Source organism: Myxocyprinus asiaticus, chromosome 3, assembly GCF_019703515.2.
Source record: "Myxocyprinus asiaticus isolate MX2 ecotype Aquarium Trade chromosome 3, UBuf_Myxa_2, whole genome shotgun sequence".
Lineage (NCBI taxonomy): Eukaryota > Metazoa > Chordata > Actinopteri > Cypriniformes > Catostomidae > Myxocyprinus > Myxocyprinus asiaticus.
In genome coordinates, this window is record NC_059346.1 from 39,212,125 (window position 1) to 39,237,266 (window position 25,142).

At 38.2% G+C, this 25,142-nt stretch overlaps 1 protein-coding gene across 1 annotated transcript; it reads right to left on the minus strand.

Annotated features, from left to right (window-relative positions):
* Positions 1-6,337: 6,337 nt before the first annotated feature.
* On the minus strand, positions 6,338-24,842 carry LOC127424652 (neuropeptide FF receptor 2-like). The gene is made up of 4 exons (XM_051670013.1): positions 24,718-24,842; positions 23,331-23,668; positions 15,660-15,759; positions 6,338-7,178 (listed from the first exon to the last, which is right to left on the minus strand). The coding sequence occupies exons 2-4, from the start codon at positions 23,659-23,661 to the stop codon at positions 6,338-6,340; spliced, it is 1,272 nt and encodes a 423-aa protein (XP_051525973.1). The 5' UTR covers positions 23,662-23,668; positions 24,718-24,842.
* Between the last annotated feature and the right edge of the window lie 300 nt (positions 24,843-25,142).

Sequence of the window (25,142 nt, forward strand, 5' to 3'; positions counted from 1 at the left end):
TTAGTGCAAATAATTACAGTATTTGTCTATATGGAACCAGTGGTAGGCCTTATGCAGCGGCTCATGTCACTTATTATGTAGGGCCGGCACTGACTTGGCCCATCTAGTCACAGTAAGGTAATAAGGAGGAGAATACTATTTTCGCTAAACATCAGAAGAACGAACGCTAAGAGAAAAATGTGGGAAAGTCTGCCATAATTTGTGCTGTGGAGTAGTACCTGCTGCTCTGAATGTCCTTTTGAAGCATTCAGTCTGATCACATAGAATCATATTACTACACTTACATCTTTGCTAAATGATTTTTAAGTGGCTCAGTAAATGTATCATGGCAGTTTCCCGGTAAAATGAACACTAGAGGTGCTACAACAATGACTTTTATTCCCTTTCACACAAATCATGAGTAAAACGGCTGATTTTCAGTTCATAAACACTTACTTTTCACCCTGTTCCTCACACAGTGCTATCTTATGACATCTAAACACTTTTACTGTAGCGCATAGCTTTGAACATTTCCATAACATAACCAACCACATTTACAAGCTTGTTTGAGCATGATCACATTGTGTGGTAGCTCAACTGATAGAGCAATGCACTTGCGATGAAAAGGATTGGGGTATGAATCCTGAAGAGCACACGAGTCGACACATGAGCCAAAAGTGTCATAGAAGCACCACGAAATGACGTGGTTTCTTCAGCAATTGTGTTTTTCATGTCACATTTGCTTTTTTATGACACTATCGCTTAGATTTAGGGTAGGTAGGTAGGTTTTGTTGATTTAAAACTCAACAGAGAATAATTTGTAAAAAATCTCATATATTTGGGAAACAATTTAATTAGCTTTTAGCACCACACAGTGGACATTTCACCTCCGAACTGCTGTGATCTGTGTAAAGACCACGTAATATCATTTTGCAAAAATGTCGCCACAGCTGTTATAGGCAAGAAGCATCCCAATGTTAGGAAAAATATACTTTATACCGATACAGGTACCTACACTGAAGAAGAAAAAAAAAGTAAACTTTAAAAAACTTGCTTTATGTAACATCTAAATTAATTGGTTTTATTAAATTAAAAAAATCATTATTTGACATCACTGAATTAACTTGAATTAGGTTAAAAACTAAACAACTACTTTTAAGAGTCAGGCAGAAATATATTTTTAAAGGGTCACAGCACCCCCTGTTTCAACACAGTTGAGCTCTCACCACATTTTTAAACGATGCACCCAAAAAGGGCGTGATCAGTAGCAGAGTGAGGGGAGACGGGGAAGTGAACCAAACAACTGTCTGATCCAGTCACTCAGCTTTATTTTAATAATGAAGTTAACAGCATCAAATGTTCTCACAATTGCTCATAACAGAATGCACAAATCAATTATACACTGTTTTGTATGCTCACAATACATTACTCACACTGGTAATTTCTATCTGTAATTTAATACGCAAATAAATGCCAAGCCATGTACTCTGTATCGAAAATATGTTAATGCTTTTTACACTTTAATCACTTTTGAGACTTATTCCAAGACGATGATTTAAAATTATAAGTGCTTAGATCGGTTAACACGCTTACATAGGGATGGATGGATGGATGGATTTTGTGTATCAAACGAGTCCCAGTCAGAGTCAGCCCACCTCACCGCATATTTTTATAAACACTCACGTTAATAAATGCATGCTGCGCGAACATTTAATAGGTGTTGCTTTTGAATGAAAGCCTGTCTTATCAGCAGCACATGGGTGACTTCCGACACTGTACTATCAACACTTTCAACTGACTGATGGCGCTTGATAGTTTAAAGCGGTGGTCACGTGCATGACTACCACACCTGCGGCGCTCGCTTGTCAAAGGGTAAAGGCCACGCCTTCTCATGAATAATATCGAGAACACCCGTGACGTAGAGGCGCTGAAATTCGATGGAAAGCTAAACCCTGCACGTCACGACCTGTGACGTCACTGACGTTGACTCGATGTTCATTTCAAACCCTGAAGACGAAAACAGCCCGGAAAATCCCTAAATGAACCCTAAAAATAACGAATTATAACATTATCTTCCCTTGTGTGCAAGACACATATACCTGTTAACATCTAAATAATAATAATAATAATAATTAATATATATATATATATATATACTTTTAAGAGTGTATTGGCATGGATGCATAAAGTTTGTGTCTCTTTTGTTTCGTTGATTTTCATAAGTCTTATTTGTCTCATAGTATGCACATGAATAAAATGTAAATTCTTGTATTTAATCCCAATAAATTATTGTGCATTGTTGGTGGTTTGTGCTCTTATGTGGCCAGTCTGCCACAAGGTCTCTTCCTAACTCAGCTGTGTCTTGGTCTATAATTCTCAACTTGGAATTATAATGCCTCTGTAACCATCCTTTGCTTCTTATTATATGATGATATACAGTATAACTTGGATAATTATTGAATTTGAAAATATAATTCTAACAGGGTGAGTTTTTCTGGTTATACCTTTCTCCCTAGACTTAATCGTCTACACTTAATGCATCAACAAGAGAGAATAACCCTACCCTGCAAGGGAGGAGAAAACATGTTTAAAGTACAAATCAGTTTTAGGCCAGTAAATCACAGTGCTGAATACAGATTCCAATGTGGCAAAAATATCCAAGTTGCCCAGACAGAGCCAAAGTTTCCTCTTAAGCCAGCATCAACACTAACCAGTTTTTCAGCTGCAAGATTAATTTACATAGTCACTGGAAAATCAGTCGGAGTTGGTATGCGGATTGTTTTTTTTTGTTTGTTTTTTTTTTCGTTTTTCACTTGCTTTTTGCCATTTTAAAGTTTTGTCAGCTAACCACTGAATACGAAGATGTTAAACAGTTCAACCTCACAGCCTTGTTTTTAAACATGGAAAAAAAAGTAAATATGGCACTCACCCTGACTTTGGTCTATGGCCTTATCAACCCTCCAACAGCATCCAATTTTAAAATTATAACAGGCAGTGATTAATGAGCTTCTTCTCTCACTGAAAAACTGACAAGCCATTGTTCTGCTCAAGCCTGCTCCAAACTTTCCGTCTGCAAACGCAAAGGCACATATCACAAACATAGTTTTTTATCCAAGGTGGATGGAGGGGTTTTCTTGCGTTCTCTTACACTTACACTAACAAAACATGAAGCAGCACATAAACATACTTTCTACAGGAAGCTCAGAAGGAACAAATAAACATTCACAGTTACTGTAAAGTCACTCCCCGAAATTGCGTCCTAATACAATTGTTTGTGTTGTGCTGCTGTTCTTATTTCAGCAGTCTGTGACAGGGATTCAGACAGAAATGTCAGAGGCAGTTGTTTAATCTGTCACCCCTCTTCCATTCTTAATTATTGAGTGTGACAGACCTACATCCAAAGAATGTAAGATTTCAGTAATTAAAGGGACAGTTCACCCAAAAATTAAAAAATTCTCATCATTTACCCTCATGCAATCCCAGATGTGTATGACTTTTTTCTTCTGCTGAACACAAACAAAGATTTTTAAAAACTAATATTTCAGCTCTGTAGGTCCATACAATGCAAGTGAATGGTGACCAGACTGTTCAAGCTCCAAAAGTAGCATAAAAGTAATCATACGACTGAAGCAATGCAATCACTCTGTGTGAGAAATAGATCAATATTTCAATTATTTTTTTACTATAAATATCCACTTTCACGTGGAGATTTATAGTAAAAGGGGACTTAAATATTTAACTGTTTCTCCCCAACACCTATTATATCGCTTTCTTAAGACATGTTTTTAACCACTAGAGTCAAATGGGTTACTTTTATGGTGCTTTTATGTGCTTTTTGGAGCTTGAAAGGTCTGGTCACCATTCACTTGCATTGTATGGAACTACAGGGCTGAGATATTCTAGTAAAAATCTTCAATTGTGTTCAGCAGAGGAAAGAAAGTCATACACATCTGGGATGGCATGAGGGTGAGGAAGAGAGAATTTTCATTTTTGGGTGAACTATCCCATTAACAGTCGGTAGGTATGGTATCACCTACCAAAATTGCAATATTTCGAGTCAACTAGTGGGACATCTCCTTTAGCAATTTAGCTAACAGCTCTGACAGACAACACTAAAATACTGGGGCAGTATGAGGTGGAATTAAAAGCTATTTAGTGTATGCTCTGTTATTTGGGTCAATGGCAAACAATAAAATTACACTCCAAAAAGTCTACACAAGATTAATCAATATCCATGTGCCACTGCAAAAACATTTTTACTTGATTTTGGCTACTTAGTGAGTAAATAATTATAGTCCAGTGACCAAGTGTTTAGAAGGATATTTCACAGATTAGGTATGGCGAACATTTGTATAGTGGTTTATTTACTTCTCTTACCACATTCGGTATTACCAGATACCTCATATTACCATTATTTTAGCACATACTTATTTCATTAGTATTGGGTGCCAAGTATCTGTGCCTAAAATCCTAGATTGTAATCCAGAAACATTTAATGAATCTGGATTATGGCAGTGTTTGTTAGGTGTGTGCAGCGGAGCCATAATCTGTATTTGTATCTGTTCAAATTACAAAATGATCTGTATCTGTCTCTGTATTCGGATAGAACCGAGTGTGGGTGGGGCTTAAACAGGAAGTGCGTCAAAACTAAATGAAATGCACATTTTTAAGTATTACTCTTACATTTATAGTTTCTATTAATAAAATATGCCTTGTATATGGCTTTTCATAATATTAGCCTAATAATAATAATAATAATAATAATAGTAATATACAATTATTATTTAAAAAAAATATTATTTTATTCTTTTTTTTTCTTACCAGTTGAAGCTGAATTTGTAGGCTACATTAACTGTGGAATATGTTGTTAACTGTGGTTTCTCCTGGTATTTCAGATATTAATATCTGCATGAAACAGAATTTTCATTTGTCTGTGCATGTATAACAACAATATTCTGAAGGCAGGAGGTGTCAAGCAAAATGTGAAATGTCAAGCACACATTTTGCAGTGAATAATAAATACAAATTCAAACCTTAAAATAAATTAAAATCAAATCAATATAGCCTACAAACATGTGAAAGTCCAGTAAGACTATCAGGAATTTTTAGGATAAGACAATTATTTATTTAAATAATAATAATAATAATAATAATAATAATAATAATAATAATAATGTTACATTTATATAGCACCTTACCAGAGGTAGCACAGTTTAAAGAAGAAGAAGAAGAAAAAAAGACAGAGTTTCAGTTTCTTTGTTTTACATAAGAAGGAATATTCCTAATAGATGAATACTAGTATTAATAATAAAGTCTTAATCAGTTAATTACCCTAATCACTGATGTGGATATAAATGTGGTCAACTTTAAGAGACAGATAGACGAGCTCCGACATGAAATCATCACTTCAGGTCAGGAATTTAACATCACGCTCAGGTTTAGGCTATAAATAAATACATGAGAATCACGTGTGAATCATGTGTGAATAGTGTGATACATTAACATAGACATTTCAAGTAGTGGAAAGTGTATATGATGTCGTATCTTAGTTAATGTTACACTTTATAAGCTCTAGACGCGCACAATTAACAGAGACCACAAACGGAGTTAAGACTCCGTCCGATCTGAAATCACACCGTGCGCATTTTCATTCATAAGGTTTACACTTTTAGAAATACTGGCTGCACAGATTCATAAATTAGTTGTAATTTTGGATATGTTTATTTATAATGTCGCTTTATCCTTGTTCTTTTGGGATAATCAGTCAAATATATTTATAATATTATACAAATATTTTTTATATTATTCAGATGAATCCGTTATTCGTTTTGAAGTCATTATCCGTGCCTTCTCGAATAAGGTATTCGGGCACATCCCTAGTTCTAATGTTGATAGTTTCATGTAAATATAATAGGCTATAATAAATAAATAAATAAATAAATAAATAAATAAATAAATAAAATAATAGTACCATGAGACCCCAGATATCAATATACAGTAGTTATGGTTGAACGCAATGGTTCTGTGTTTATACCTTATTTTACTGGCTGCTCCTCAGTTATTTACAATAATGTTGCATTTTTTTTTTCTTTTAACTGAGTATCTTTAAAAATTGCAGTTTACAAGACTACAGTTGATGTGCCCAACCTTATCTGACAACATCAGCAATTACATTCAAGTTGGCAGCTAATGACAAAATAAAAATGAGAAAAATGATTTTTATACACATTTACATAACATTAACATTGATATGTCATTTTTTTTAAATAGGTAAATAATATCTGTAATTTGGGATGTAATTAGCCTATTTTGTACATCATTATGTAAACAATGAATTTTGTAACTGTATTAACCCTTTTTAAAGAGAAGCGCCTTCCATGCTGCATTCTGATACTTTCTCTAAGTCTTCCATCACTAAGTCTTGCTCATTGACATGATTCATCCTCCTTGAGCTGTTGTTCTCCATGCTGTTAAGAGAGATTGGCTCTGTGGAGGCTTGGAGGTTCACCGGCTGCACAGAATTACCCTGCACCCTGTGCGAATAGGTCCGATGTTGACCACCAACAGGGCACAGCCTGAACTTAAAGATGGCCTGAAATCCACGGCGGAAGTTTTCATTAAAGAACCCGTAAATTATTGGGTTGACACTACTATTGAAAAAGGCTAGCCAATGGGCAAAAGGGTAAATGTAGATGTTAATAAGCCTGTACTGGTGTTCAGTAAGTCTAACATAGTCTGTTAGCATCATCAACGTCCATAGAGGCAACCAGGACAAGATGAAGAGCAAGGCCACAATAAGGAGCATTTTGATTACTCTTTGTTTTTTCTTTGACACAGAGTGCCGGTTATCATGGCCAGGCTTTGCCCCAGTTGGCATAGCTGTTTTAAACAGAGTGATCCCAATCCTTGCATACATGATCACTATGAGGGAAAGTGGAGCTAGGTAAATATTGGCAAACAGAACTGTGGTGTAGATCTTCCTCATTTCCTGGTTGGGCCAGTTTTCCCTGCACCAGTAGAAAGGGCTCGTTCTGTTGCCATCTCCCAGGAACACACGGATGGTTTGTTCTTTAGTCACTTGAAGCATGACGCCAGATGGGCACATTATTGACACTGCCAGGACCCAGATAATCACTATGATTAAGGTGGCTGTTGATATTGTCAGTTTTTGCTTGAAGGGATACACGATACATCTGAATCTGCAAAAGATAACCAGCAGCAAATTAAAAAAATTTAATAGCTCTTTTACAAAACAATGGCATAAAATAAGAAGCAACAACTTTATTCCTTCAGCAGCAATAACTTAAGTTGCCTTTTTAGGGATTTTTAGGGAGTGTTGTTGTGTTTATTTATAGAGTTTATTGCTACATTCTTCATCTTACCAAACAACACATGACATACGAATGTTCTGAGATTGAACTGAGACAATGCCAGTGTTTTCCTCCATGTTTTCAGTACGTTTGGTGATGAACAAGGTGACAATCTTTAAAAAAAGTTTTGCCCTACATTACCTGTTCCCTGAGACATTTTGATGTCTCAATTCCCATAAACATTAACTCTACGTTCATCCAAAATACATTTTGATCTAACTGATATTAGTTGTTTGATGTGTCAAGCACACTATTTTGTAACATAAATAGTGTCCACAATCTGTCTTTATTGCCAATTTAGTGCACTAAATGTGGTATCAGCTATTTTGCAGTGTACAAATTCTAACTGAACAGCTGCATTCACTATTGCATAGGGCCTATGTTTTTAAATTCTGATTTATAGTGCACAACCGATGTGCACTTGTTGACACTGTATCGTCCACAATGCAATGTAGAAAAAGAAAGACTCAGATTGCAGTTTCTTTCATTCCTGCAATCTTTATTCCACGCTGGTTGATTTAAAACAAAAATCTATTGCAATATCCAGTAGCAAACCAAAATTATACAGATTGGTAATGAATCTTTTATTTTCAGCTATTACTTCAGTTGCCAAGTGTTTTATCTTTCTTGACTAATTTACTGAAGCAACGTCATTGTTAACTTAAAAAACTGTACACAGAGGAAATGATAATTTGCTGGAGGTTCAAATATTTATCACCAGTAGGCAATGTATTGTCTAAGTCTAATCAATTAATATTACTGACGACTTTGTTGCTGCTTTAAGGACAGGACAGATGAGGATGTTATGCGCCATATAAAAGTAAATTTGCCCATGCATCTCACTTCTCTGGATGCAGACATGCTGCCCAGCTTGGATAGGAGTGTGTTGATTCTTGTTGGCATTTTTATTTTTTTATATTTCTAATCATTATGTTCCAAGAAATGTACAAGCAAGATAAAGGGAAGAAGTGATTTAAGTGAACGAGTGATTTCGGACATGGCAAAGGACACAAACCACCCATTAAGACATCATAAAACAACACAAACTATACAAGGAGGACCCGGTTTAAGGACTGCATGGCACTGATTGATAGTCATGGTGATCAAATACGAATTACAAATAAGTAAAACCATACTCATATGCACTACGATGTAAGAAGGTTTACAATGAACCAAAGAGTAAACATACAGACAGCTTAAATAGAAACTTACAAGCATGAAACATGACCTCATTTGACTAATTAATTAAATGTGATTCCATGTGTAAAAATGTAAGAGGATATATAACACACCGATTCACTGTAGCAATAAGCAGGAACAGATGCACAACAGTAATAACAAACACACACACACACACACACACACACACACATCCAAAATGATTGTTTTCAATTCACTGCTTTCCTCAAATGTCCCATGCTGTGGTGATATAACCATGATATCAGGTGGGCATGCAAGTCCAGCTAAAGGGAACAGAAAATGTCTAAAAGCAACCATGACTGCCAACTACAGAGCCTGGATTTTCCAGTGCAGTAATGCATACCAACAGCCCTGGCACAGCATGGTGCTGGTCCTTATAACATTTATCAGCTAGCGTGCAACTGTTATAATCACTTACTATCTTTTATAAGTCATGTGCAGACTGCAGAGTCACTCTACGGATTCATTCAGTGAGTCATTTTTGATCAAACAAAGAGTTAATATAGTGGTTAACCAATATGGATTTTTCAAAGACTGAAGCTAACATCTAGAGAGCAGCGTGGCTTACTAATTAGAGATAACACTGATATATACATAACACAATGATAGCAGTTGAGACCAAATTACTGACTTATTTTACAAAATATCTACTCAAAATTCACACAAAATAAAATCAAAACAGAAATTGTTTACAATCCATTGACAAGGCTGTCACAAGGCTAATTTGTTTTTTTTATCATTGGGACCAGCAGACCAAAAAAAACCTGAAGGGATAGTTCACTCAAAAATGAAAATTCCCTCATCATTTACTCACCCTCTTGCCATCTCAGATATGTTTGACTTTCCTTCTTTTGCTGAAAACAAAGATTTTTAGAAGAATATTTCAGCTCTGTAGGTCCATACAATGCAAGTGAATGGTGATCATGCCTTTGAGCTCCATAAAGGAGATAAAGTCAGAATAAAAGTAATCCATATGACCAGTGGTGTCTCAGGGTCATTATTTAGTGTGAGGCACAAACAGTCACTTAACAATCAATTATTTGGCCGATCTTTGAAACATTGACAATAATTCCAAATTCTGTCTGTCATTTTGACAGATAAAAAAACAAGAAAAACATTTGAACCTAGTGCATCAGTTTTGACTTCACTCTTTGTCCCTAACATTCCCGCTGTGCATGTGCCCTGTTTATTTCCTGGTATTAATATGTGTATTAGATATTATCAACTGTATTAACTGGCACCATCATCAATTGCACCTGCTATTGTGCATCTCTTTTGTGTTTGGATTTTGAGTAGAGGGTATCTGATTTCATAACTGCATACATAAATCATTACTTCAGGGTGTTAATGCATGATAATAAAGCGCAAACTGCATAATAACAAAAAGAAAACACAAAAAAAACAACGCATAGTTTCAGACAATTACGCATGCATTTAATATAAGCACAAACATCACATTTAGAGCAGAATTGCCCGTTATTTTAGTGGAGTAACTGTGTTAACTGAGCTTCACAGATGTGCTTCTCATGTTACACTTTATGTTCATATCAGGCACTATGAAGTTCCGCTTTAACCGGCAAAGTTTAAAAACCTAATTTTAGCGCAGTGACTGATTGACAGGAAGAAGTTTCACACTAGAACTCATTGGTTTCACCGGACTCAAACATGGGGAGTCAAAAAATCCATCATAAAAGCCTATCTACTGTCATTTATGTGCCATTATAATGGATGCTATGTCCCTCAGTGCCCTAGTACTTATAAAATGAAAATAAGTATGACTGTAGGGAAATATGGTAGTATAAATGTACACGGTATGGGTTAAAGTGCCCGCATACCTCCATTATTATGTAAGGAATTTATAACGGAATTAGTCGCAATCAACAACCATTATAAGAAAGATAAATGACAAATAATTAGATAATTTGTCTGAATAAAATTCTCCACCATTACAATCATAATACAATGGCTCGTTGTATCCGCTCACAACTTCTATTGTAAGGAATTAGCTTTAATAAGGGAATTAAGATTAATTCACTTATTGGAGTAATATTATCCTCATGGTTTATTGAAAATAATATCACAAATATAGATATGAGCTTTGAAGCAAAATCTTTTAAAATCATGCGACGAGATTATTCATCAAAATATACCACAGTCAAATTATCTTTGAATACAAACAATCTTTATCGCTAATCTAAACATAAAAACTAATATAACACATACAAACATGAAACAGGTTGGTGAGTAAAGTGAACAGAAGGTGAATGAACTGATCTATACAGAGAAAATGTACTTGATGGAGTCTGTAGACAATGCTTTAAGAACCATTGATACTTAATTCAGTCTAACTCGATTTGCAATCGGGTAACTCGAATTATATAAAAGAGACACCAGCGTTTTCAGCAAAGTCTGGAGATGTACTTGTGTTTCCTTGTGTTTCCTTGCATTGCTTGGTTCTTTGGCTCTTTGTAGAAAGTTCTGGTTGTTCCGTCGATGTTTTGGACCTCTGTTAAGATCTGGGATGTCTGTTGCTGGGATGATGAGGTGGGGCTATGAAGTGGGGCCTTCCACATAGAGGACTCGTGACTCCCCATCACGTTGGTGAGTCGTAGCGCAGAGAAGAGAAGGGCTTCCTCAGAACTTGGTGTCCGAGCCTTTATGGACTTCTACACTGCACGGAACTTGAGGGGTGCCGGGGCGAGGCTGCAAGCCACAAGGGCAAGAGCGTGGAGGATGCAGAGCTGTGGAGGAAGTAAAGAAGCATGAGAAGCCGAAGAAGAAAAATGTTCTTCCTTGGTACGAGAGTCTTGAGCTGAGCCTGGCCGCACCCCAAAGGTGTCCTGAGCCAATCAGAAGTGCCTTTTCGGAGTCACATGGTCAACTTCTTCCTTCCTTTTCAAAGTTGATTATCAGCTTTGGGCAGAGCACAATAAGTCTTCTTTTAGCCCACCCTGAGATTTATGTTTTAAAAATGGTAAAATATTGCTGGTAAAGGAATGTAAATCTGAATGCTTCAGTGGAATCCAGCTGTACTCATCATTTGCAGTGGTCATGACAATCACAGCAAGAGTTAAGAAATGTGTTCTCATAAGGCAAAATTTATATGGTTGTGACAAGGAAGGACTGGATTCTTCCTGGATTCTTCAAACCATGGTCCTTTTATGCCGCTCTCCCCAATCTCACTACAATTAGAGACAGGTGTTAGTCATAATTTGGCTCAGGTGTATGCACCCTTACCGCTCTCTCTCTCTCGACGGACGCTCAATCACACCCCCGCTGCCACATATACCCACCGCCCGACTCAGGCCGGGGAGACATCCGGACTGCCTACCACTCCCCGCCCCCCCCCATTTCTGGACAGGAAGACGGCGACGGCCATCTGTGCTCCCAGTCTGTGGACCACCTTGAATTTAAAGGGCTGGAGTGCCAGATACCACCGGGTGATCCGCATGATGGTATCCTTCATGCAGTGGAGCCATTGGAGTGGGGTGTGATCTGAGCAGAGAATGAAGGCCCACCCCAGCAGGTAGTAACGGAGAGTGAGGACCGCCCACTTGATGGCCAGACACTCCTTTTCTACGGTGCTGTACTTTGTTTCCCTCAAGGAGAGCTTGCGGCTGATGTACAGCACTGGGCACTCCTCCCCATCCACCACCTGCAAGAGTATGGCTCCCAGTCCCCTGTCTGAAGCGTCCAACTTCAATACAAATGGGAGAGAGAAATTAGGTGCATGTAAAAGTGTCCCCCCGCAAAGTGCGGCTTTAACCTGCGTAAACGCCTGTTGGCACTGCTCTGTCCACTGGAACGGGTCTGGAGCTCCCTTTTTAGTGAGATCAGTCAGCGGGCTGGTGACGTCCGAATAGTTAGGCACAAATCTCCTATAATAGCCAGCCAGCCCCAGGAACTGTCTCACCCCCTTTTTGGTCTTGGGTCTTGGGCAGGTCGCAATTGCTGCCGTCTTGTCTATTTGGGGACACACCTGCCCATGGCCCAAGTGGAACCCCAGATACCGTACCTCCACCCACCCAATCGCGCACTTCTTGGGGTTTGCTGTGTGCCCCGCCTGTCGCAGTGACCTCAGAACCACCCTTAGGTGCTGCATATGCCGCATGCGGTCCATGAGGCGCTGAAACGTGGCCGGATCCCCAAACAAACCGAACGGAAGTGTCACAAATTGATGTAACCCGAACGGAGTGGAAAAAGCCGTTTTTTCACAGGAAATTGGTGTCAAGGGGATCTGCCAATAACCCTTTGTCAAATCCAGTGTCGAGTAAAAATGAGCAGTGCCCAACCAATCAAGCAACTCATCACTATGAGGCATTGGGTAGGCAACAAATTTAGACACCGCTTTGACTTTTCTATAATCCACACAGAACCTTACAGACCCGTCGCTCTTAGGCACCAGAACAACCAGGCTGGACCAGTCGCTGTGGGATTCCTCTATTACTCCCATATCGAGCATTGCATCCAATTCTTCCCAAACAATTTTTTTTTATGTTCGAGCAATCTGTACGGACGGGTATGTACCACCATCCCGGGCTCAGTCTCGATGTGGTGTTGGATGAGGTTCTTGCAGCCCGGTAGGGGGGAAAACACATCTGCGAATTCTTGTTGTAGTTTGGCAACCTCTGTGAGTTGGTACGGTGAGAGGTGGTCTCCGCAAGTGACCGGAGTGATGTGATTGTGTTTTGTGTTTACCTCCGGCCCGAGCTCCGCCCTCTCCGGAACTACCATAGCCAACGTCACAGGGGCCGCCTCCCTCCACAATTTCAGGAGGTTAAGGTGATAAATTTGATGTGTGCCCCCTCTATCGGTTCGCTTTACCTCATAATCGAGATCCCCCACTCGTCGTGTGACCTCAAAAGGTCCTAGCCACTTAGCTAGTAATTTGGAGCTCGATGTGAAGAATAATACGAGTACCTTATCTCCCGGTGCAAACTCCCTTAGCTGAGTTCCCCTGTTGTACAGTCAGCCCTGTTGTTCTTGAGCTTGGAGCAAATTCTCCTGTGTTAGTTGCCCCAAAGTGTGGAGTTTTTCTCTAAGATCAAGAACGTATTGAATTTCATTCCTACTGTTTGAAGTTCCCTTCTCCTAAGCTTCGTGTATGACATCAAGCACACCATGCGGGCGCCGCCCATATAGCAGCTCGAATGGGGAAAACCTTGTGGAGGCTTGCGGGACCTCACGTACTGCAAATAACAGGGGATCGAGCCATTTGTCCCAATTCCTAGCATCCTCGTGCATGAACTTACGAATCATATTCTTAAGGGTTTTATTAAATCGCTCCATCAGGCCATCTGTCTGTGGATGGTAATCGCTGGTGCAAATTTACTTAATGCCCAATCATTCATAAAGCTTGTGTAGTGTCCGTGACATAAAGGTTGTGCCCTGATCGGTGAGGATTTCTTTCGGAATCCCCACCCGGGAGATTATTTTGAAGAGTGCCTCCACAACACTGCGTGCTGAGATGTTGCGCAGGGGAACTGCTTCTGGATATCGCGTTGCATAGTCCACTAGGACCAATACAAAGCGATGTCCACGTGCTGAATGCTCTAATGGCCCGACGAGGTCCATTCCAATTCTCTCGAAGGGGACCTCGATCAGCGAAAGGGGGTACAATGGCGCTTTTGGGGTGGCCGCTGGGTTCACCACCTGCGAACATCGCCAGCAATGCTCGGCCAATAAAAACGGGCTATTAGTCGGTTCAGTGTTTTTCTCTCCCCAGATGACCTGCCATGGGATTATAATGAGCTGCCTGGAACACCATTTCCCGGCGGCTTCGCGGCATTAAGAGCTGGGTTGTATCTTCCTTTGTTTGAGCGTCCTGCGTCACTCTATGCAACCGCTTGTTTATAATTGCGAAATAGGGATATGAAAGTGCGACATTCGGCTGGAGTTGTTGACTATCGATCACTCTCACTTGGTCGAAGGCATGCTTGAGGGTTTCGTCTCGTGACTGCTCCAAAGGGAAATCCCCTTCGGGAAATCCCCCGAGGATGGGAGGGGCTGCAGCTTCTCCCCCCCCACGTCATCCTGATGTGGAGCTGACGAAGATGGCCCCGGCTCCGCCTCCCCTGCCAGAGCATCGCACGTTTCCCCATCCGCGCATATTCCCTTTAACACATTTCTGAAATCAGGCCAATTAGTCCCCAAAATCAGCAGATGGGTGAGGCGGGAACTAACCGCGGCCTCCACTCTATGCTTTGTTCCCCGAAATTTAATAACGAGGGTCACCACAGGGTAGTTGTGAATATCCCCATGTACACATTTCACCCTCACCCTTTTAGTTGTGCCCAAAGCCTCATGTTGAACCAAGCATAGGTGGATAGTGGTCTGGTTTTAACCCGTGTCCACCAAAGCTTGGTGTGTACTCCCCTTGATTCTTACTGGTATTCTGTACCCTCCAGCCCGATCGGGGGCAGCCTGTGGTGCATCAGGTCTCCGGACTACAGTTCCCAGCTCCATCACAGGATACTGATCCCGGATGGCGCTATAGGATGTGAAATCGAGCTTAAAATCATGATCGCCAAGGAGTCTGCTGTCAAGATATACAGTGAAAAAGGAGTTTTGGTCTGCTTTTCCCCTAAAACCAACTGGATAATTTCAGAAGACATCAATTAAATCACTGGAGTTGTATGGATTACTTTTATGCTGACTTCATCTCCTTTTTGGAGCTCAAAGGCCTGATCACGATTCACTTGCATTGTAAAGACCTACAGAGCTGAGATATACTTCTAAAAAATTTCATTTGTGTTCTGCAGAAGAAAGAAAGTCATACACATCTTAGATGGCATGAGGGTGAGTAAATTATGAGAAATTTAAATTTTTGGGTGAACTATCCCTTTAAGTAAATTGTTGCAATGAATTGAATACAACAATTTTTCAAAAATGGATTTATGAAAGATTTACACAGAAATTTGTCCTGCTCGTGTGTCATAAATGAAGCCCAACAGTTTTCGTTTTAAACATAGCATAAGCCTTTAAAATATTCATGTTCAATGCTTTAACTATTTTTTAAATAGCAATTGTCATTCTAAGTAGCGTGATCCTTTGACAGTGCATCATTAATGCCTTGAGCTGTGGGACAAAGTGATATTACCATGACATTACCTGTCAACTGCTATTGCAACCAAGGTGAAAACGGAGGCTGAGACTGATATGCCCTGGACCATACCGCTCATTTTACACACCATGCTTCCAAATGGCCAGCCTGTGGAGAAGACACAGATCACACACTAAGAATAATCTTGGCAAAACAATACAGACAGATTGGATCAGATACACATTAATGAGATGACATTAATGGCGGTTGAAAAAAAAGGATTGTGAAAGGGTGTCCAATTATGCAAGCACTGTTGGACTTTCATAGCATTTACAAATGACACCCAAAATGATGAACTACAGTACATCACTGAATACATAATTTACAAATTCAGTGAGTCAGCTGGTGTAATACTTTTGGTTCATGTCCAGTGAATGCAATTTCACATGTTGACAAAATGCCACCTTATACTATGACTATATATTTAGAATTGGGCATAATTGGGCATTTCTGCAAATCTCTTACCTTTGAAAGATACAGATACCCTATATAAATAATGGAAAGGAAATTTGCTAAATATCTTCTTGACTGAGAAAGTCAATATCACAACCTTTACTTTCTACCTCACATGACTTATGAACAAACCTAATAAATGAAGTTCTATCAGTAAAGGCTCTGGGTTATTGGCAACAAGAACGTAGAAATACTTATATTATTTGGTACTAACCGTCCTATGGTTCAGTACTCTCATATTTGCTTCAACCATTGGATCCTGCCAGAAGCAATGATGGCAGGGGAGCGGAGCTTACCCCCACCCAGGACGGGACATAAACTTGTGATGACAGGGTGGAAGGGGGTGAAAACAACAGAAGTAAGCAACAATGAGAAACACCTGAGCGGCCTTATAAAGCGGAGGCTGTGTTGTGATTGGATGAGATGCCTGATAGAATGAATCCCAAGATCTTCCTGCTAGAACTACGCTTATGCTTTCATTTCTAAATGTAAGTAGAGCTTGTTTGTCATATCTAAGGATATATAAGTGTCTGCTTACCTCACCCCTATGACAATTCCCTATAACTCTCAAAATCAACCTTTATTTCTAATACCTTTATAATTAGTTATCTATTAATTCTCTATCCATTAATATCTTTATCTTCCTTTTACCAAATCAAGTACAGTAGTCCAGTGGGTTCTTACCCCTGCATTATGGACAGCAAGCCAATTCCATTTATATCTCACTTGAGCACTGCATGAAATAGTTAACTCATGAACTGAGATTAATTGCATCAATAAATCAGATAAAAGCCATCACTAAAGATAAAGATGTTTTTCATTGGCACCAGGTCAGAAACCTGAACAGTTTAGCATTAGCAAAAGAGTAATTCACAGGTGCAGGTTAATGATGCTGAATACAAAGCAATTTGTGACCAATTTTGTCCTTAAAACCCATCCAAATATTAGCTAAAGTGCAATCCACACACATCTTTGTGTGCCAGAGCAACAAGATACCATCCAATTCACCATGGTAATATAGCATGTAGGTCAGTTTCTATCACAGTTACCATCTGGTGGGATTTGATGTATTTTGTGCTTAATGTACAGCTTAATAATATTTCACTGTGGGGATGGGGACTGTGTGTGTGTGTGTGTAGGGGCCAGAATTAATTTGTGTTATGTCTTATAGTGATTCTTAGGAACTAGTGGAACAAGAGACACACTTGTTTTCCTCCAGGCCTTGGATGACTAATATGAAACTGAATTTTAAATAGAGCTTGTTACACTAATTGACCTTCAATGAGTCCTTTCTCACAAATTTACAGAAAAGGACAGTTGTTGTTTTCACCCTTGAACTTAAAAAAAAAAAAAAAAAAGTGTTTATGTTTGGTTCATCCCAAAAGGGTTTCCTATTGCTTAATTTCTTCATTTTTGCTGGTTGTTAAGTGTAATGCTAACTGCATTTTAGTCTTTTTCAGAATAAATCAACATCTATTAAGAATAAAGTACTTTTTAATTAGTCAAGAATGCATTTGTTGCATCCCACCAGGGCTTATTCACAGAAATAGAAATGGTTGCCTTTGGCTTGCTAACTGGTGGCCTAAAGGCAGTTATTTTTAAGGCATGATTTTCAATAGCGTTTTTTAAACCGCACAATGAGGACTTTAAGACATTACAGCATAATTTTCTGTTACAGCATAATTTTCAGTAAAGCTGCTTTGAAACAATGTGTTTTGTAAAAAGCTCTATACAAATAAAAATAACGACATCTAAAATTGCATTCAGTGTAAGAGGTCTAATTAATTCCAAGGGAAAATCTGAAGCGCATGCAATATTTCTTACATGTGAATTACTATCACACTTGGACAGGAACCAAGAACGAAGAAGAATAAATAAAAAAATGGTGCCAATTACAAATCAAAGTCTAATGTTAAGTAACACTACATCTTAATTTAATTATTATAATAATTATTAAACCTATGTGATATTGACTTACAAAACAAGGCACTAAAATCTGACATCGTACACCAATACAGATTTCACAAAATACATTTCCTGCCTGCAAAGCTTAAAACATTATATTTTAAACTTCTTAAAAACAACCTAAGTTTAACCTAATTATCACAGATAATACCTAGATTGTAAATAACCACCCTACACAGATGTTACAGAGAAACCCTATGTCATTATTCCCAAAAGCTGCAGAAGCACAGAGAAACTAATAATATTTCTATTGTTTATAATAATATTAAATAGGCTGCATTTCTTGTAATCAGTTTTTTTGTCAGGACCACTTCGGTCAAATGAATACTTTGACTTGAACACTTTAAATGAATACTTTTATTCACTTATAGAAATTGAAGCAATCTGTTATTTTTCTTTCATACACACTGTCATCCATTCTTTTTAATGGAGTATAATTGATTCTGAATTTTTTTCATTCTGCAAAATTTACAAAAGGTTTGGGAACCTTACAGACATTTCTGAACCTGCCTGAATGATGGTTGTTGTCATTCTTTTTAGCACAGCAGCAAAACACAACCCTGCAATGTATCCTTGTGGTCTGCATTTTCAAGAAGAAATCTTCTTCACAATATTTAAAAAGAAAGCCGAAGATTTGGTCAAACAATGCTTAGACACAAGACTGCTTGTTGATTTGTTCAATATATCAATCAGAGTTTTTAAAGCTTTTATCTCTTCAGAGCTGAGACTGAAATAAAGTAAGGTTGAATTTCTATTGATTTCCTCATAGATGACAAGATGGATTATAATTTGTTTTTCACCTCAATAGAGCATGTTCCTAATGGGTTGCATGTATACAGGGAAGTAAGACAGCTCTGAAGTAAAGTAAGATAGATTGCTACATGTATTCTGTGCAATTGTGCCATTTTTACACAGCATAGACTGGTTTATGCTCTGGAATCTGGCCTCTCACTGGTGGCAGCGACAAATTTACACTACGCCCAACTGAGTGCATGAGTCTTGTTACAGGCCATTAAAATACAGTATAGTGAACTCTAATTATAATTAATTGTATTTATTTATCACATGTTATACATTTGCACATATACAGTGAAATTCTTTTTTTCACATATCCCAGCTAAGCTGGGGTCAGAGTGCAGGGTCAGCCATGTTACAGTGCCCCTGGAGCAGATAGGGTCAAGGGCCTTGCTCAAGGGCCCAACAGTGGCATCTTGGTGGTGCTGGGGCTTGAACCCCCAACCTTCTGATCAGTAACCCAGAGCCTTAACTGCTGAGCCACCACTGCCCCCCTAATTTTGCTATAGACTTTGTCTCTATGGAAACACTTATTTTCTATAACACTAAAACAATGGTACCTTAGAAAGCATGTGCTTTCTTAGAAACCCATTTGTATGAATTCGTATCAATAAGTATTTCAGCTATGAATATGGCTATTTATGTTCCTTCTGTGTTAGACAAATGACAAATAAATAGCTTCCAAACATCTTCTATAACCGAATAATTTAGAATAATTTAAAAGAGTGTTTACCAGGGCTTTAGTCTCTTAACTGTTGTGATGATGTCTGTTTTCCAACCATGATCCAACAAGTACAAATAGTTTATCATAAAATGCTGGACCCATAATTATATATTTAATAAACGTGTGTAAGACAGATGTATATAGTTCTTCAAAGAGACACTCTATGTCAGAATGTGACATAATAAGAATTTTACTTAGATGGTTAACAAACAGGATTTCGGACTATAAAACCCACTGTAATAGACAATAAAACTATTTTGTGTGGTAATTAAACAATGCATATAAACCCATAAGAAGTGATTTTTGTATTATGATACCATTCCTCTGATATTTCTGCTAATAATGGGACTCTTGTGTATTAAAATGTGATTACTTTTTAGGTAGTTACTTTTACACTTTTTATCAGAGTTTAACTCTTATGCCATCCCAGATATGTATGAATTTCTTTCTTCTGCAGAACACAAACAAAGATTTTTAGAAGAATATCTCAGCTCTGTTGGTCCTTTCAATGCAAGTAAATGATGGCCAGAAATCTGAGGTCCAAAAAGCAGATAAAAGAAGCATAAAAGCAATCCATAAGATTCTAATTGTTAAATTAATGTCTTCAAAAGCTATATAATTAGTGTGGTTGAAACAGATCAATATTCAAGTCCTTTTTGACAATAAATCTCCATTTTCACTTTCACATTGTGAAACTAAACAGGCACCACATGTGACTTTCAGATGTGAAAGTGAAAGTGGATATTTATAGTAAAAACATTACTTAAATATTTATCTGTTTCTCACCCAAACATATCATATTGCTTCTGGAGACATGGATTTGACCACTGAAGTCTTATGGATTACTTTTATGCTGCTCTCCTTTTGTTTACCTTCAGATGTCTGGCCACCAACTGAGCTGAGATATTCTTCTAAAAACCTTTGTTTGTGTTGTGCAGAAGAAAGAATGTCATACACATCTGGGATGGAATGAGGGTTTGAAAATGATGAGAGAATTTTCATTTTTGGGTGAACTATTCCTTTAAATTTTATTGTTATTGTTCCTATAGGGAACACCTTTTAATTTTACCACTTTAATTTATAAAAGCTATAGATAAACAAAAATCAACTTGCTTTAGCAGATACTGTATATGTTTATCAAATAGCCTAAGTAAAACTTCTTAATAATACATTTATACATTTTAAACAGATTCCACTTTAGCATTGCATCCACATACATTTCTGGACCACTGTGTAGCAGGAACAAAACATATCTTGCATTCTACCAGCATTCTAATCATCAAGCTGCCATCTTATTTTGTTTCAGATACCCACTCAAACATACTGTCTCATTTTGCCATAATAAGGTTCAAAACAGTGTTACTATGAATGCAAACTTTAATACAGTGAAAAAGACACTCTATTAGCATAACATAAATATATATATAAATAAATAAAATGAATGTCCATGTACTAAAATAAAATATTTGATGCCATGAGTGTACCGTCATTTACTATTACTATTATTTTGAAAGGCCATGGAAAATGAAGCAATGTGATAAAAATTTTACCTTGTCAAAATGTAGTCGGTTAATTTACCTGATGAACTTTCACCTTTTACTGACCCTTTATGCTTTGCAGAGCTAATGTGTGCTTCTAAATCACTTGCAACTTTATTAGCAACTGATGCATAAGTGCCAGCTTTACATGTCATACATTCTGCTTCCCACGGATCTCGACCTGGACGAAAGCATGGGAATTTTTTGTGTACATTTTCTGTAAATTTGCACTTTCGTTTGGGCATTTCCACTCAGCTGTCATTTGCTGCTACTGTCAAGCAACTGTTTGATGCCGAACACAGCTCTTTGCGCGTTTGCGGAGAGATTGACAGGCAGGAATTTGGCCAATAGTTGCTGCAAGCCTCTTATAATCTACCAATTGGTGTGCGAGAAGGCGGGACTTACAAAGAGGGGTTAAAGCGATGCAAATATGCACGCACACTAGTGATGGGAAGATTGGATAATTTTACTGACTTGAATCTTTGAGTCTCGTACAGCAAAATGAACGAATCTTTATTCAAGTCATTTAGTTCATTTCGTTAATTTGAGCAGAATTAAACACGTTTACTTATGCAAACTCTGATTATAGTCCCAATAAGGAAAAATTGAAAATGCAGCCAAGGACATATTATGAGAAACAGATAGATTAGTTCACCTGTGGAATCTTCTTGTCAGAGTCATTCGTTCATTTGTCACTGCATAGCATATACGGCTGTCACGTGACAAAAGAACGAACGACTCGGACCAGAAGACTCGAGAGGTGAACTAATCATTTCTGTTTCCTGTGTGAGCAATGCATAGCGTATACGGCTGTCAAGTGACAAAAGAACAAACGACTCAGACCAGAAGACTCGAGAGGTGAACTAATAATTCCTGTTTCCTGTGTGAGCAATGCATAGCGTATACGGCTGTCACGTGACAAAAGAACGAACGACTCGGACCAGAAGACTCGAGAGGTGAACTAATAATTCCTGTTTCCTGTGTGAGCAATGCATAGCGTATACGGCTGTCACATGACAAAAGAACGAACAACTCGGACTAGAAGACTCGAGAGGTGAACTAATCATTCCTGTTTCCTGTGTGAGCAATGCATATCGTATACGGCTGTCACGTGACAAAAGAATGAATGACTTGAACCAGAAGACCCGAGAGGTGAACTAATCATTTCTGTTTCCTGTGTGAGCAATGCATAGCATATATTGCTGTCATGTGACAAAAGAACGAACAACTCGGACCAGAAGACCCGAGAGGTGAACAGATCATTCCTGTTTCCTGTGTGAGCAATGCATAGCATATACGGCTGTCACGTGACAAAAGAACGAACGACTCGGACCAGAAGACTCGAGAGGTGAACTAATAATTTCTGTTTCCTGTGTGAGCAATGCATATCGTATATGGCTGTCACGTGACAAAAGAATGAATGACTTGAACCAGAAGACTCGAGAGGTGAACTAATCATTTCTGTTTCCTGTGTGAGCAATGCATAGCATATATTGCTGTCATGTGACAAAAGAACGAACAACTCGGACCAGAAGACTCGAGAGGTGAACTAATCATTTCTGTATATATATATATATATATATATCTTATTTATCTCAACAGCATGTGTATTGTAACGGTCTTGTGGATATCATTAAATATGAGTCAAGTAAAGCATAAGACCATAAGAACTTATAGAGCCTGTCATATAATTGATAGTACCAATGAGAAAACTTTCACTGAATGGAAAAAAAAGATGCATTGAAAGTGAATTGTGACTGAAACTGTCAGTCCCTACCATCCTGCCTAAAAACTCCTTTTGTGTTCCAGAGAAGAAAGAAAGTCATACCGGTTTGGAAAAAAATTAGGGTGAGAAATTATGACAGAATTTTCATTTTTGGGCAACTAATCCATTACGTTTTTAACACAGTACATTTCATTCTTTTCATACTGGTCCAGAAACATAACTTTTTTAAAAGATCTAAAAGACCTCTACTGTCACCCACAACATTTACTTAATACTAAAAGAAGCTTTCAGGCTAGAATGGGTGTCTTTTCTGGTCACAATAGCCCTAAGGATATCCACAAATGTCAACATTTAAAATTCAAGCATGCAAGAAACTGTGGGAGGAAAAAAAAAACAACCTTAGTGTGCTTATTTAAACTGTGATTAAGATGCAAATAATGCAAATAATTATACATAGAGTCCCTGGCAGTGCACTGACCTGTAATAATGTTGTCAAGAAGAGTGGTTGGCATACAAAAAATCCCAACAAGAAGGTCACTGATGGCAAGGTTAAGGATGAAAAGGTTGGTGACGGTGCGCATGTTTTTGCTCCGTAAGACTATGAAGCACACCACTCCATTTCCAACCATGCAAACCAAGAATATGAGCAGGTATGACACAATGAAGATTGCTGCCACTGATGGCTGATGCAGATAATATCCAACATATGTGACGTTGTTGTGAGGTAAGAAGAATTCACTGGAGCCATTGGGAAAAGTCCAGTTATCATCATCCACAAGGGTAACATTCGGGTCCAGTGTTTCAATCATTTTAGATCTGAAGAGATGAGAATAGAGTTGAGAAATGAGCTTTATCACCAATGTTCTCTTTTTTATAGTCTCCTCAATCAATATCATTTTCTTTCAAACTTTGTCTTTCCCTTTTCTCTTTCAAGTTTTCACAAATAAATACAAATGTTTATCTACTTATCTAAATAACCTCAAGCTGTGTAAATAATTGCACATATTGCAAACAATTTATTAATGACACATAAAGCCCTACCATTAGCCTTCTTATCATAAAGTGGTTTACATTTAGATCTACACTCTGCAATCGTTCAAAATTATAAGAATGCAAACACACCAATGTAGTCTGTGTCATTATACTAGCTACAGAGTTTATCTGTGATGCACACAATTATTGTAACTGATCATCTAGTTATGAGATATAGCCTGGATCACCCAAGTCACTGGGTTTATATGGTGTGGGTGACTGAAGTAAAATTCAATTAATAAGGAAAGTCATCATTAATCTCTCATATTTTACTCCAATAGGAGGGCAGGTGAACATCCTTTAATAGGTGAAGATGCCAACTTAAGGACAATAAAGTTTAAAGTTTACAATATTTAGATATACTTTTAGCATGTACAGGAGGATGATGCATCATCCAATCATGCATATCAGGTGAAATAAATAGAAACATATGAAAAGGGTCAGTCTTCCCCAAAAGACAGCTCTATGCCAGATTACAGAAGATCCATGTCACTATGTCGCATCCATCCAGAAAATTACAGTGAATAGCCAGAGACTAGGCTAAGAATATAAGTTACACTAAAAAGCACATCAGCTGGGATACTTTAACATAAATCCATTCAGTTGAAATGAGATAGGTTAACCTCACTCGGTAAAATGTTTATGTTCGATTTACTATAGTGGCAGTCGATATAGGCTAATATCACTGTCCATTCACGCAGCCCGGTATGTACTATTGCTCTAAATTTCCAATTCTCAGTCACAGGTAGTACAACAGCCTGCAACATTGAGCATTGTGTCATTAACACTTTTAAACAAATGGCAGCCCCTCATACAATAGCAAACTTCCTTACCTTCAGTGTACCCAGTTTCATTACAGTACTACCTGTTTCCAGGTAAAAACGAACGCGCACACCTCCCTGTTCACTTGCTTCTCCACAGACAGACATATGGATTCTTTAAAAAGTCTTTAAATGAGTATAACCACTAAATTCTTATTTGCACATAAATTAAAGCTAATTCCGACGTCTTCCAAGCGATCAGAAGCTGCCAGTCCCAATTCCACACTTTTCAGGTGACACTGCCAGTGAACAACGCGCGCGCGAGAGAGAGAGAGAGAGAGAGAGAGAGAGAGAGAGAGAGAGAGAGAGAGAGAGAGAGAGAGAGAGAGAGAGAGAGAGAGAGAGAGAGAGAGAGAGAGAGAGAGAGAGAGAGAGAGAGAGAGAGAGAGAGAGACTGACTGACTGACGGACTGACAGAGTGATGATGCGCACTGGGG

Bases quoted from the DNA above. Each gene is read 5' to 3' on its own strand.
- LOC127424652 (XM_051670013.1), bottom strand. From the start codon at position 23,661: ATGATTGAAACACTGGACCCGAATGTTACCCTTGTGGATGATGATAAC. The intron at 15,760-23,330 runs GTCAGTGCACTG...TCTTCTCCACAG, and splicing joins TCTTGACAACATTATTACAG to GCTGGCCATTTGGAAGCATG. The intron at 7,179-15,659 runs GTAATGTCATGG...TATCTTTTGCAG, and splicing joins GTTGCAATAGCAGTTGACAG to ATTCAGATGTATCGTGTATC.